Source organism: Taeniopygia guttata, chromosome 4 (genome assembly GCF_048771995.1).
Source record: "Taeniopygia guttata chromosome 4, bTaeGut7.mat, whole genome shotgun sequence".
Classification (NCBI taxonomy): domain Eukaryota; kingdom Metazoa; phylum Chordata; class Aves; order Passeriformes; family Estrildidae; genus Taeniopygia; species Taeniopygia guttata.
The window spans coordinates 39,418,527-39,430,941 of record NC_133028.1 but is presented as its reverse complement, the minus strand read 5'-3'; the positions used below and the strand labels follow the sequence as shown (position 1 = coordinate 39,430,941).

Below are 12,415 nucleotides of genomic sequence, written 5' to 3'. Positions count from 1 at the left end.
AAAAAAGAAAAAAAAAAGGAAAAAATAGAAAGCTACTACAGATGAATCCTAGCCCCAGAATTCCCAACGACATTAATGGAAGCAATTTGCCTAAAAACCTCCATTCGTTTTTCTTTCTAAATTTCAGAGGTGATTTTAAGTGTAATTTTCTAAAGCCACATAATGTATTTTTCTTTTTATTATTTAGTCTGTCTGAGGCTCATTCAGATCTTATTTTTCCTCTTGGCAAGTTTTTGTACAGATGGGAGAAAATCTACAGGAAGAATGACATTAGGGAGTATAGACATGAGAGCATAAACATCAATTACCTTCTTACAAAACAGGAATTCAAGTAATATTTAGTCTGCATTAAGACATAATTATGGCTAAAATTGTACTCTATCTACCAGTATTGGTTGTCTCAGTATGCTGAGACATTTCTAGGTTACAAACAGGTTGTTTCTACCATTCATCTTATAAGGGCAGATAAGGTAGAATAGCAAAGCAAAAGAGAAGTTTATGATTTGAATATTAATCAATTGCAACTGCCCTTTTGTATGTTTGAGGAATGCATTCATTTAAACCAAAGTTTTGATGAAAGGTTATATCATATTACCTACTGTATGACATTTAGGAAACTAGAAAGAAAAGTTAGGATCATATTTTCTTCTACTGAATCTTAGAAAACTCAGGATTAACTCAATATTTTCAAAATGAATTATGAAGTGCAGCTATATACTCTGCAGATAAACTAACAATTGGTTACAGCTTTTCTACTGTGCAGTAGGCAATGTACTGTAAAGCTTTTAGTTATTTTCTCTTGGCATTCATGTTGGAAACAATTAGCTTAAAAAAAGAGGTTGCAGAGAGCTGAAATAACAATCTAGTAAATAGCTGAAGTTCTGATCTAATTGATATTTTATTTTTAATTACCATTCCTTCATATATATAAAATACATCTATTTTTCTTCCCTGTATTAGACTGATACAAGTAAACAAAAATAAAATAGACTTTGTTATGAATAATAAACTTCAACTAATGTCCTGAAAATATTTCCTCGTACCAAACCAATGAGTTTGAATTTATTCCACCTAATGATGGAGTAGGTCCCAGGAAGCAGTGACTGGCAAAACAAGACAGATATATCCAAATGGTAAGCTCTGTTCTTTACTAGTTGCTAATAATAAACCACAAAAATAAATTTTTGAAAATATGAAGGTATAGAAAATATTTGAAGATTCAGTAATTTCTTTGAAAAGCATGCTTTACTCATGCCTCACTTAGAGTAGAAATGAAGGAACAATGAGATAAATAGGTGAGCTTTGCATCAAAAGTCAGACTGACCAATGGTTTCTCAGACCTTTATAAAAATACAGCTGTCTGTTACAGTGGCATTAGCCCTTCACAATTTTGGGGATCAGCTTATTCACTTATTATCAGTAATACAGTAGTTACTATTACTTTCAGAATTGTAGCATCAAATTGTGAAATACTAAATAATGACACGTATACCAAGTTGAATACATTCTATTAGGATATTAATGCTTTATTTCTTGCACTGATGTATGACAATAATCCTCAGGTAATAGCAATAGAAAGTAATGGCATTTTCATGAAACACTACTGAAATAAAAATTCCACTGATGCCTCAAGAGAGTGATAGGTCTTACTTGTCCCTAGAAAATAGACTTGAATTATAGGCTGCTAATTCCAGCTTATATAACCAGAGTTATAAGCAGTACATTAAACTCAGTTCACATAAATGTACCATTCATACACTGCATTGTTTATACACTGTTCATTTATATAAATAGTCTAAATGCAGTTGAGCATAGTTAACAAAGTACATTACATAAAAACTATTAAAACAGCTAAAAAAGATGTGTCAAGTGAAACAAAAAATCTCCTACTTTTCTCTTACATTTCATAAGACCTCACCTCAAGTCCTGTGTACAGCTCTGGGACCCTCAGCACATGTACACAGACCTGCTGGAGTGAGTTCAGGGGACGGTCACAAAGATGCTTGGAGGACTGGAGCAGCTCTCCTCTGAAGGCAGGCTGAGAGGCTTGGGGCTCCTCAGCCCACAGAGGAGAAGGCAGAGGGGTTGCAACTCACTGATCTTTAAGATACGTTCAAGGCAAAACCATTCTATGATTCTGTGAGCAGTTTTAATGAAGTCAAATAGCAACATTTTTTGCATTAGAAAATTTGGGAGAGCTTTGTTTTGAGTGTTATGTTTTAGGCATTAGGCTTCCATGTTCTTAACACTATAGTTATTTCACTGTAGTTGCATCAAGCATAATAAGAAAAAAGATGTAATTAGGCATATTTTCATTAGGCTGTCGTTAAGCTCTCAATTTTCTTTGTGTCAAGCCTAAGAACAGATACCAAAACCTTTAATGTTTTCAATGTGTATCCTATTCTTTAGCCTCGCTTTGTGAAAAGGAGACTGGGGCTTTTTGTTGTTGTTACTAATGCTGCTATCTGGGTTTTTTTCATAATGGAAAAAAAAAAGCTGAAAGACATCACATTCCCTTAGCTCATGGTTGAAGGGATTTGAATATTCTGATGAATATAGTGTTCTTGTCTGGTATGATTTACCATGGAATCAGTTATCAAGAACAAATACAATGCCCTGAGCTGGACTATTTATATGATCCCACCAGCAATCATAAAAGAGAAAAAATAGCATGAGAAAAAACAAGAGAAAAAATAACAACTACTGTGATATAGCAGTCATTGCATTATAAGGTAAGCATAGCCTATTTCAGTAAGTTCACGTGGTAAGAGGACTTTCTTACTGCTATTTGTTTTCAATTTTATAAACAATGGAGATAAGTCACACAGTTTTCCAGTTACAAAATTTTCAAAAGGAAAGGTTGCTGAAGAGAGACAAAATCACATACCTAAACCCAATACACGTAAACACAGATCAATGCTTCTTACTGTGCCTCCTTGAAAAGATTTCAAATTACAAAATTTAAACCAATCAGGATAATAAATGCAAAGAAATTGCTTAGCTATTGTGGTGGCAAATATTTGTACTGTAAGATTACAAAAACCATGGTTCACAGGAACAGATGGGTTCTTTAACCTGACCTCTTGGTAACATAAAATCAGAACAGTGGCTACTGTAAAAGAGAAAAAGAAAAAGGTAAAGTACTATTTAATTAAATATGATTTTATCTAAAAAATACCAAGTTGTGCTCCCACTGCATATCACACACTTAGTAAAATTATCACAGTTCAAAATGACAATTGAAAACTAATTAAAAAAAAGTAATGAAGAAGAAAGAGTTAAAAATAGTGATATATTTTCCCAGTCCTAAAAGGAGACAATTTATATTTATTTATAATTTATTCTGAACTTGTTTTTCTACCACAAAAAGTATAGGAATAAAAGTATTAAGAATTTTTAAAATATGGATATTGAAAAGAAACATGGATGCAAAATTTAGTATTTAGCCAATCTAACTGGGGCCAGTTTAAAAGGAGTCTAATAGTGCACAAATACTGTGATTTGATTCTATACTAAAGCCCAATGTAAGAAAGAGTTTTCTTTCTTTCTTTCTTTTATTGCTGTATACCAGTGTTACATTTTCTCAGTTGGGAATGCATCACAGTAGTGGGTTGACCCTGGCTGGATGGCAGCACCCACCTAAGCTGCTCTGTCATTCTCCTCCACAAGTGGACAGCAGGGAGAAAATATAATGAAAGGTTCATGAGTTAGGGACTGGAAGAGATCACCCACCAAATACTGACACAGGCAAAACATTAGAAAAATGTTTAGACTTTAGAATTAGAGATATTAACTGAATTTATTGCTAACAAAAACAGAGCAGGATAACAAGAAGTAAAATAAGACCTTATAAACACCTTCCTCCCACTCCTCCCTCCTTCCTGAGCTCTACCTGTTCTGCCCCAGCAGCACAGGGAGATGGGGAGTGAGGGATTTGGTCAGTTCATCACACATAGCTCCTGCCACTGCTCAGGGAGAGAAGCCCTCTCCCTTCTCCAGCACGGGGTCCGCCCCCGGGAGACAGTCCTTCATGAAGTTCTCCAACCTAAATCCATCCCTTCTGAAACATTTCCCCACATAATGCTGCTGTTGTAACAAGAGTCACTCTTCCACAGGGTGCAATCCTTCAGGCACAGCCTGACCCAACATGGGCTCCCCATGGGGTCACAAGTCCCGCCAGAAAACCTGCCCAGCATGGGCCAGCCTCCTTTCAGGCATCCACCAGCTTTTGTGTGGGTCTCCTTCATGGGCTGCAGGTGCATCTCTGCATCCCCATGGTCCTCCAGGGGGGACACAGTTGCTTCACCATGGTTTTCACCACAGACTGCAGGAAAATCTCTGCTGAGGCACCTGGAGCACCTCCTCCCTCTCCTTCGGCACAGACATCGATGTCTGCAAAGCTGTTCCTCTCGCTTATTTTCATTCCACTCTTGGTTTAGTGCAGTTCCATCTGCACAATAACTTTTTTTCCTTCTTAAATATCTTTTCACAGGGGTTAGCACTATTTCTGACTGTCTCAGCCATGGTCAGCAGTGAGTCCATCCTGGAACCTGCCAGCTGACATTGGCTGTGTCGGACATGAAGGAAGCCTCTGGCAGCTTCTCACAGAAGCCAATCCTGCAGCCCCCCGCTACAAAAACGGGGTAACCCAACACAAAAGCAAATGCCTAAATTATGTAATTATTTTAATTTAAAAACAGAATTTAAATAGATAACTACAATAAGAGGTGAAAAATAAACCAAAAACTATGTTGATCATTATTTAGTTTTTTTTTAAAAAGGAATAATCTGAGGTTTAGCCCAGTTTGTCTACATACCAACAAAACTGCTACACACCGTATTTATTACTTAATATAACTTCATATTGACTTTTGCATATTATTTTTCACATTATAAGCACTGTCTATGCTACAGGATATCACTTTCATTTTAACAAACCAAGATAATAAAAGTTAATATACACAGCAAAGGACTACATCTTCTAGGCATGGGGAAAATAACTGGGAAAAAGAATAAAATAAAGAATTTGTCCAATAGGAAAAAAAAAAATAATAAGATGGAATTAAATTACAGAGTGGTCTTGAGGACCTCAAGAAAAAGAGTGAACAAGGAAGTTATGAAAAAGAGACAGATTTCATAAACACACACTTCAAGTATTTGGTGTCCTTCATAATCTTAGAAATCCAAACTGAACAAATTTAAACAGGAACAAATCACCTCAAGTAATATATAAAAAAAAAAAAAACAAACTCTCCTGACTTTGTTTTGCTATTACTGCAATTACAATTTGTGATTACAATTTGCCATCATAATAGAATATGAAAAAACATGCTAATCAAGAGTCTGAAATGATAGCTGATACAGATTGTGTTTTCATTGAATCTCAAATGCCAGAAAGGTAAAAAAAAAACCATTTCTTATGCATACAGAGGGTAACTGGAAATCCTCCTCTTAGGATTCAATGTGAGAAGGCCAAGCTGACTACTGGAAAAGATAATTACATTGCCTGAGTATACCACCATGTTATATTTTATTCTCTGCTGCCAACCTGGCATGTGATATTAAAAAAAATTAATCAAAAGGTAGATAATGCATGTGAACCTCATCACCCCTCAAAATATTTGGTTGAGATTAATCCTTCCCATAGTGATGACTTTCAGTAAAAAGAACAAAAGACAGGTAAAGCAAAAGGTTCAGCCTAGTAGTTAAGATGCATCTTTGCTCCCTGACTGGCCGTCTTGATCTTACCACAAGTTTATAGATAGTCATTCCTAATAAGTATCAGCAGGCATCTTGAAAGGAGGAATCATCCTTGCCTTAATTCCAGATTTTGACACTCCACACCCCCCAGTGACTGACTAGTTGGAAGAAGGAATAAAGAAGAAACTTTACAGGGAAATTTTAGAAGCAAATTTCCTAAGCCTTAAAAATGCTTTGAGAATGTAGTGAGCGATAGCAAAAATAAAGTGTTTAATTGATATTAGTTTATTAATGCACAGTGATTGCAATGGGGTTAAAAATTACCCATGCCTTTTTAACACTATTGCCCCAGGAAAAAATCTGATTAGATTGCAGAATTCCCTCCCTTTCCTGAGAAAAGGAAAATAAAATAAAAATTAAACCAAACCAAAACAACAACAACAAAAGACTTCTGGACTACATTTAAAAGTGATTAATGGAAAAAACAACAAAAACCCTGAGTCTTGCTACTTCTAATCCTGGAATTTGCATAGGACATAGACACTGTGCTCATGGAACCTCAGAAGGAAGAAAATTCTCATGTTACTTTAGAGCTGAGAACAGCACTGACATGACAGGAAAAGCTCTGTTCTTAGTCCTCTGGATTCACTGCTCATCTTCAATAGATTTTTTTTCCCTTCTCTCTGTAGGACAGAGGATTTTAGAGGATCAAATTTTATGACTTCTCAGATCCTGCAAGCAAACAGATTTTCCAGATAGACACTGTGAGCTATAAATCTCACGTTGTTTGGAGACCAGACAACACAGGGAAAGCACAGGCTATTTTTGAATCCCAGAATACTACTTTCTGAGCATTTCTTTCTTGGCCATGACACCCTAAATGACAATAAAATCATTGGACACTCAGCCTGTCTATATTTTACAGGCATTTCAGTGCCCTTAGTAGAGGGAGAACATTTTATAAGCTTTGGGCAAAAACCTAAAAGACATACATGTTTTTGGTTTTTTTTCTGTGCTTATGCATTTAAATTTTCTTTTAACAACATGGGACAGAAGCTTATGTTCTTCTGCTTTTTTAAATTCAGACAAAGTCCTTTGACTTTCCTCCCCCTCTCAGCCCCCTGAATTATCAGGCTAGCCCAGAGATCTGAGGCTTTGAGGGGAGGAATATCAGGAGATGGCAAAGATTTCCAAAAGAGGCTCTTACCCAGATATATGTTGGTTCAGCTCTCTTTATTCTGTGATGTCGATGTGGAGAGCAGGGCAAAAGAGGATGAACAGGAAGTGTCAGGGGTCTCTATAGACTTTGGACAGGGTGGAAGGAGGGTCCAGAGTTATCTTGATCAGAGTCACAGGGTCCCGGGGAAGTCACAGAGTGCCCATGAGCACAATGTAACAGTCCTTATTGCTTAAACACTTCTAAACTGAATCTAATTCTAATGTAACCTAAACCCCTCTAAACTGACCTAGTCCTGAGCCATAATCTAACATGAATCAGGGTTGAACTGATCAATTTAGCAGCAAATAGCAACGGTAAGAAGGGAAAGGAGAGAGGAATAAGGAAGAGAGGCAGTTTTTTTACAGGAGGTCAAAATAAATATTTTTGTCTGCATAAATATCACATACATGAGTGAGGATTGCACAGCTGAGTCACTTCCCCATAGCCCTTTGGTAAAAACAAGATGAAATCAAACATGTCTGGAAAGAAGTTTGAATCAACAAATCACCAGAAGCCGGTGAAAGCCTGGCACACCCCCTTTGCTGTATCCTCCATACACTCCTGCTCAGCTGGACAACAGAAGCTCTTTCCTGATGGAGCATCCTGCACAGGCCAAGGCTAAGGCTGAGGCTCAGGCTGAATTCTGACTTCCCTGGATTCTCCCCTCTCTCTGCTCCCACCCCACCCATGCTGTCAGGGCAGTGCTTGCTCTGTTAGGAACATAGTTATCCTAACCTCAAAAGTACAGCACTGGGCCTAAGTAAAAGGAGCCCAGGGGACCAGGACTGAGTTACATCTTCACCGACTGTCCCTTGAGACTAAAACTGAACTGCTCCCCACCCGTGAGGAGATCATTAACAACAAGGCACTGCCCCAATATTATTCCCTCCTAAACCATGTGAACCACCACAAGGAGGGTTGTGCACGCATGTGTTAGTTAGATATGCAGAGTTGGCATGCTCTGGAGTATACATATGGATGTACAGGCTATATTCCATATTTCTTAGCATCTGACAGAGAATCTGCAGCCAACTGTTGCCATTCTGTTGGCTGCCACCTGCCTGTTTATACCTGGAAATCTCAAAGCATACACTCCTTCACTGAATACATTGCATAAACATTGGTCTCTGTCAGAGGCATACAAATTGCAAGAAGAAAATTCATTAGGATGCTAAAAATACTTCCTAACAATATCAGGTGGGAACCTAGGTATTAACAAATTGCTCACAATACCTCAGCAGCAATGCAAGAAGACTCCCAAATGGAAAGTACCTTACAAACTCTTCTAGTGTTTTGACAAATGAAGAACCAAAGATTACCTGGCTTAACAAGAAATTCACATGGTGTTCAGACATAGCCTAGTACTTTTCAGCATAACCACATAAATGTAAGTCATAGAAAGGGACTTTCGATGGGAAGGGGACTGAAAACAACTTTGAGGAGTGCTTTGTAATAATCATTCTCAGTTCTGGTTCAAGAGAAGTCATCTCTTCCTGAGCTTGAATATTTCATATATAAACCATGCAGTCAAACATTTGATCTTCATTACCATTATAACAGCCATGACAATGAACATTATTATAAATAATGGTGTATTATAATGAAGTACAGAATCAAAGAAAGTTAGGACCTTCGGAGGTCACCCTGCCATATCTCCCTGCTCAAGCACAGTCACCCACAACATGTTGGCTGTCCCAGACCATGTCTGGACAATTTTTTAACACCTGCAAAGATGAAGACTCAACAAGCTCTCTGAGCAATCTGTTCCGGTGCTCAAAGTAAAGCCATGTTTTCTTATGCATAATTTTTTTTTCTATTTATAAAGGTTTTTTTCCATATAAATGCTATTCTTATGCTTTCAGATTATCATATATACAGACCAAATTCCTACTTGTAATTTCTATGCATGAGAAGCTGAAATTGTTCATAATCCCTTTTAAAACAAAACAACCTTTATGATATGAATGCCTGTTTCCACCACAAACACAATCATTATTTCAAGATAATACCTAAGTACCAACAGGATTGCTTTTCCCTGCAGGCTGACATTTAAAGTTGCTCTGGTTGGACTCTTGTTCAAGTCAGATAAATTCCCCTTTACTAGAGCAAGAGACATTAATCTTTTTTTTTTAATCTTTGCACACATAAACTTGCATACATATTGCCTGATCAAAGCAAACATAACTGCATATATTCATTATCATCTGTTTGCAGTAAGTATTCTATTGGCATAACTTAATCTAAGCACTTGATTTATTAGGTGTTTGATTGAAGCAGAAAGTTTTTTACCATATTATTTACATTTTGAGTATGTGTATCTGTGCCAAAGTTGGGTTTAAAAATTGACTTTAGAAAAGTTTTACATTCCTAGGGTTTTTTTTGTAGAAACATATGTCCTTAATACTAAAAGCCTAACTATACTAAAACATTTTTTATCTAGACATATTGCCTAAGGAAAAACCCACCATATTTTTCAGTACAATACTTGATATAAAGTTTTAATTATTTGTATATGTTGTTTGCATATGTCTATGTGTGATTCCCCAATATTAAACTTGAAAAGTTTATGACAGTCCAATCCAAGAATTATATGAGTTATCAGTACATTAAAAGTATAATAAGGAAATAGCAACATATGAATAGTTCCACATACATTCATTAAGACCTGAGACCATCTAACCTCAGAAATAATGCTAATCATACCCCATATTTTGTCCTTCATTGCTCTCACAGGCTTCATGGTTTTGTATTGGGGTTTTTTTGCACATGTGATTTCTTTCTCATGTGATTTATTCTACAGTTTCATTACTAGTCTCTCTCTTCCTTCTAGATTTCAAAATACTTTTCTTGTGCTATTTTATTTTAGTTTGCTTACAGCTGTCAAATGGAAATTAAGTGATGAGATAAAGTCTTGAATAATACTCAGCATAAAAACCTGTGTGCTGATACAGTTATTTATTTCCTTGACTGTGGCCTGATTCACTCTTATTCTGATGGAGAACATTCCCTAGAGGGTGCATAATTGTATAATTTTAAGATTTTATTTTCTATCTGTTAAGAAACTTTTTGTATTTAATCTATATATTATACATTATCTAGCTAATAGACAAGTATTTTACTTGTTTGAGAACTCATGTTGTCATGTTATATGCTGAGATAGAATCACACAATATTGGGTCTTTTTATTAAACTGAGGACCAAAAATAAATATTTTTCATACTTTGCAAAAAAGTATTGAAAAATAAAACTAGCAGTATATTGAAACATTAATAGAAACTGACATTTAGAATTTCTGGCTATAATTCAGACCTTTTACTTGCAGCACAAAAATTCAGAAGGGCGAAATTTTTTTATCATCTCTGTTGGCCTGACTGTAGGTCTTAAGGCACCTCAGATGTTGTTCCCATGACTACCATGCTAAGAAAGAATTATGTTGATCAGAATTATGTTAACTTTTGAAAGCCCATGGAAATATTACAGTCCTTTTCCTTGTTTTAACGAACCCACAGAAGTTTCCCTTTTAACTACCAGAAGAAGGGCAGGATTTGTTAGCTGAGAACTGTTTTGGGAGTCCTGGATTCATGACAAAGGAGTATCAGGTGGGCAAAATTTGAATGGCATGTAGTGGTTGAATATAGGAACCATGCAACTCAGAAAACATCTGAACTTTGCCGTGGTCTAAAACTGCTAAATTCAGCAAGCCCTGGAAACATCTACCTCTTGCAAACAAGTTTCTATTCATCAGTTAACTTCAACACCATTCTTCTTTGATGGACAGTTTCCCTGTTTGCTGCTTGGACTGCAATTCGCTGAGAACTGGGTTAAGTCATTGCCTTAAGCAGATGCTGACAGCTGCTTTAAGAGAGAGTCTCTCCTGGCTCTCCCTCTGAGTTTCTGTTAATATAACTAATATCTAGTTTTTGAAGCTAAAACACGTCTTATCTCATTCTCTTTGAAAAAGTTAATTGCTGAACATTACTCCAATAAAGACAAAAAAAGACAAGGCTAGAGTGTAATTTATCCCTTGACCATGGAAGAAAAGGAAGAACTATTAGAAAATAATCCATACCTTGTGCCGTAATCTTACTAGGGGCTGATAGGGCCTAAAGTCGTATCCTTCCTTGACCAGCCACCCATCTGCTCCCAGCAAAATGCATCCAAGAAGTAAAACAGCAGACCACCACATGAACATCTTTACAGGTCTGTTTCTGTGAAAATAAAATGTACAAGTTCAGAGATGCAATATAACTTTAGCATAAACCATATAATAAAGGTTTACAATACTGATAATCCAATTGTGGACTTGAATAAATATAGTAGATCTGGAACAATCCATCTGGCACAACAGCAAAGAGAAAAAATGGTAGTAGTATTTGGGACAGCAGTATCAATTCAGCTGTACTGAACTGAGAATTTTCTTATCACTGTTCAATACTCATATGAGGGAGTCACTGAGGAAGCAACCAGGAAAAGTCAAAGACAGAACATAAGAGAAAAGCAGTGGTGAAAAATGCAATAATTTTTCTCAGATGAAAGAAAAAAATTTATCATCAATTACATGTTCATCAAGACTTTATTTTAAACATGGTCTCTTGTTTCTCATCTCTCTCAATGCACTATTCACAACCTACAAGCTTATAATAATCATACTCACAGATCTATAGATACATATGGCATGAGAGTTACCTTATATGGTTCCTAATGGATGTACACATATACATAACATAAGTGGTTTCAGAACATTTTAGAGATATGCAATATTTATTATTGATATTCAGCATTTGTGTTGAAACCATCATGTTAAACAGACAACACAGCAAACAGATCTTCATTACTTCCAGATACTCACAAGTCAGTCTGCTAGTCTTTATTATTTAGTCCTGCATTATGGGACAGAGATGAGCCACTTTCATGCATGACTGGAGTTTTTTTTCCCCTTTCTATTTTGCTTTTAGTTCACTTACCCTGCCAATGTAGAAACTTCTGATAAGAATCAAGATATACAGGAGTAAGTACAAAACATCTTAAGTGTGCCCTAAGAGCCCAGACTGTGCACCAAATTTTCAAGTCTTGCCTGACATTTTCTTTTCTATGGGAAATCATCTGAGCATAAAATGTGAACAAATTGGGGATCACTTATTATCCTGTACCATTTACAGTCATGCTCCTGGCAATACTGTTACACAAACTGTGGTTTTGATTCCTATCATTCCTCACATAGCAATAGTCTTCACAGTCACCTGAAGGCAGAGAGACTGAATAGAATTAAATCCTGTGGAGATATTACATGTAGTAAATGGACTGTACTCTTACCTCTATTCACAGTCTCAGTAACAGATCCTATTTAAGTGTGCTACCCTTCCTTGGGGACTACTCTACCGAACTTGGTGAAACCACTGATAGGTCTGTTTCATCCTCATTCCAGCTGACTTTTACCAGACTGCCTTGCCTTCACACTTGGAATTAAAACAAAAGCTAGACATTAATACACCGCAT

General features: G+C 36.4%; 1 protein-coding gene across 3 annotated transcripts in view; it reads right to left on the bottom strand.

Annotated features, from left to right (window-relative positions):
- The window catches only part of FSTL5 (follistatin like 5), a 269,497-nt gene that overhangs the window by 234,660 nt on the left and 22,422 nt on the right, over window positions 1-12,415 (bottom strand). For all 3 annotated transcript variants that reach the window (XM_041715855.2, XM_041715856.2, XM_072928440.1), the window contains exon 2: window positions 10,989-11,127. In XM_041715855.2, coding sequence (XP_041571789.2) covers window positions 10,989-11,111 — 123 coding nt within the window. In that variant the 5' untranslated portion in view covers window positions 11,112-11,127. The remainder of the gene's footprint in view (window positions 1-10,988; window positions 11,128-12,415) is intronic.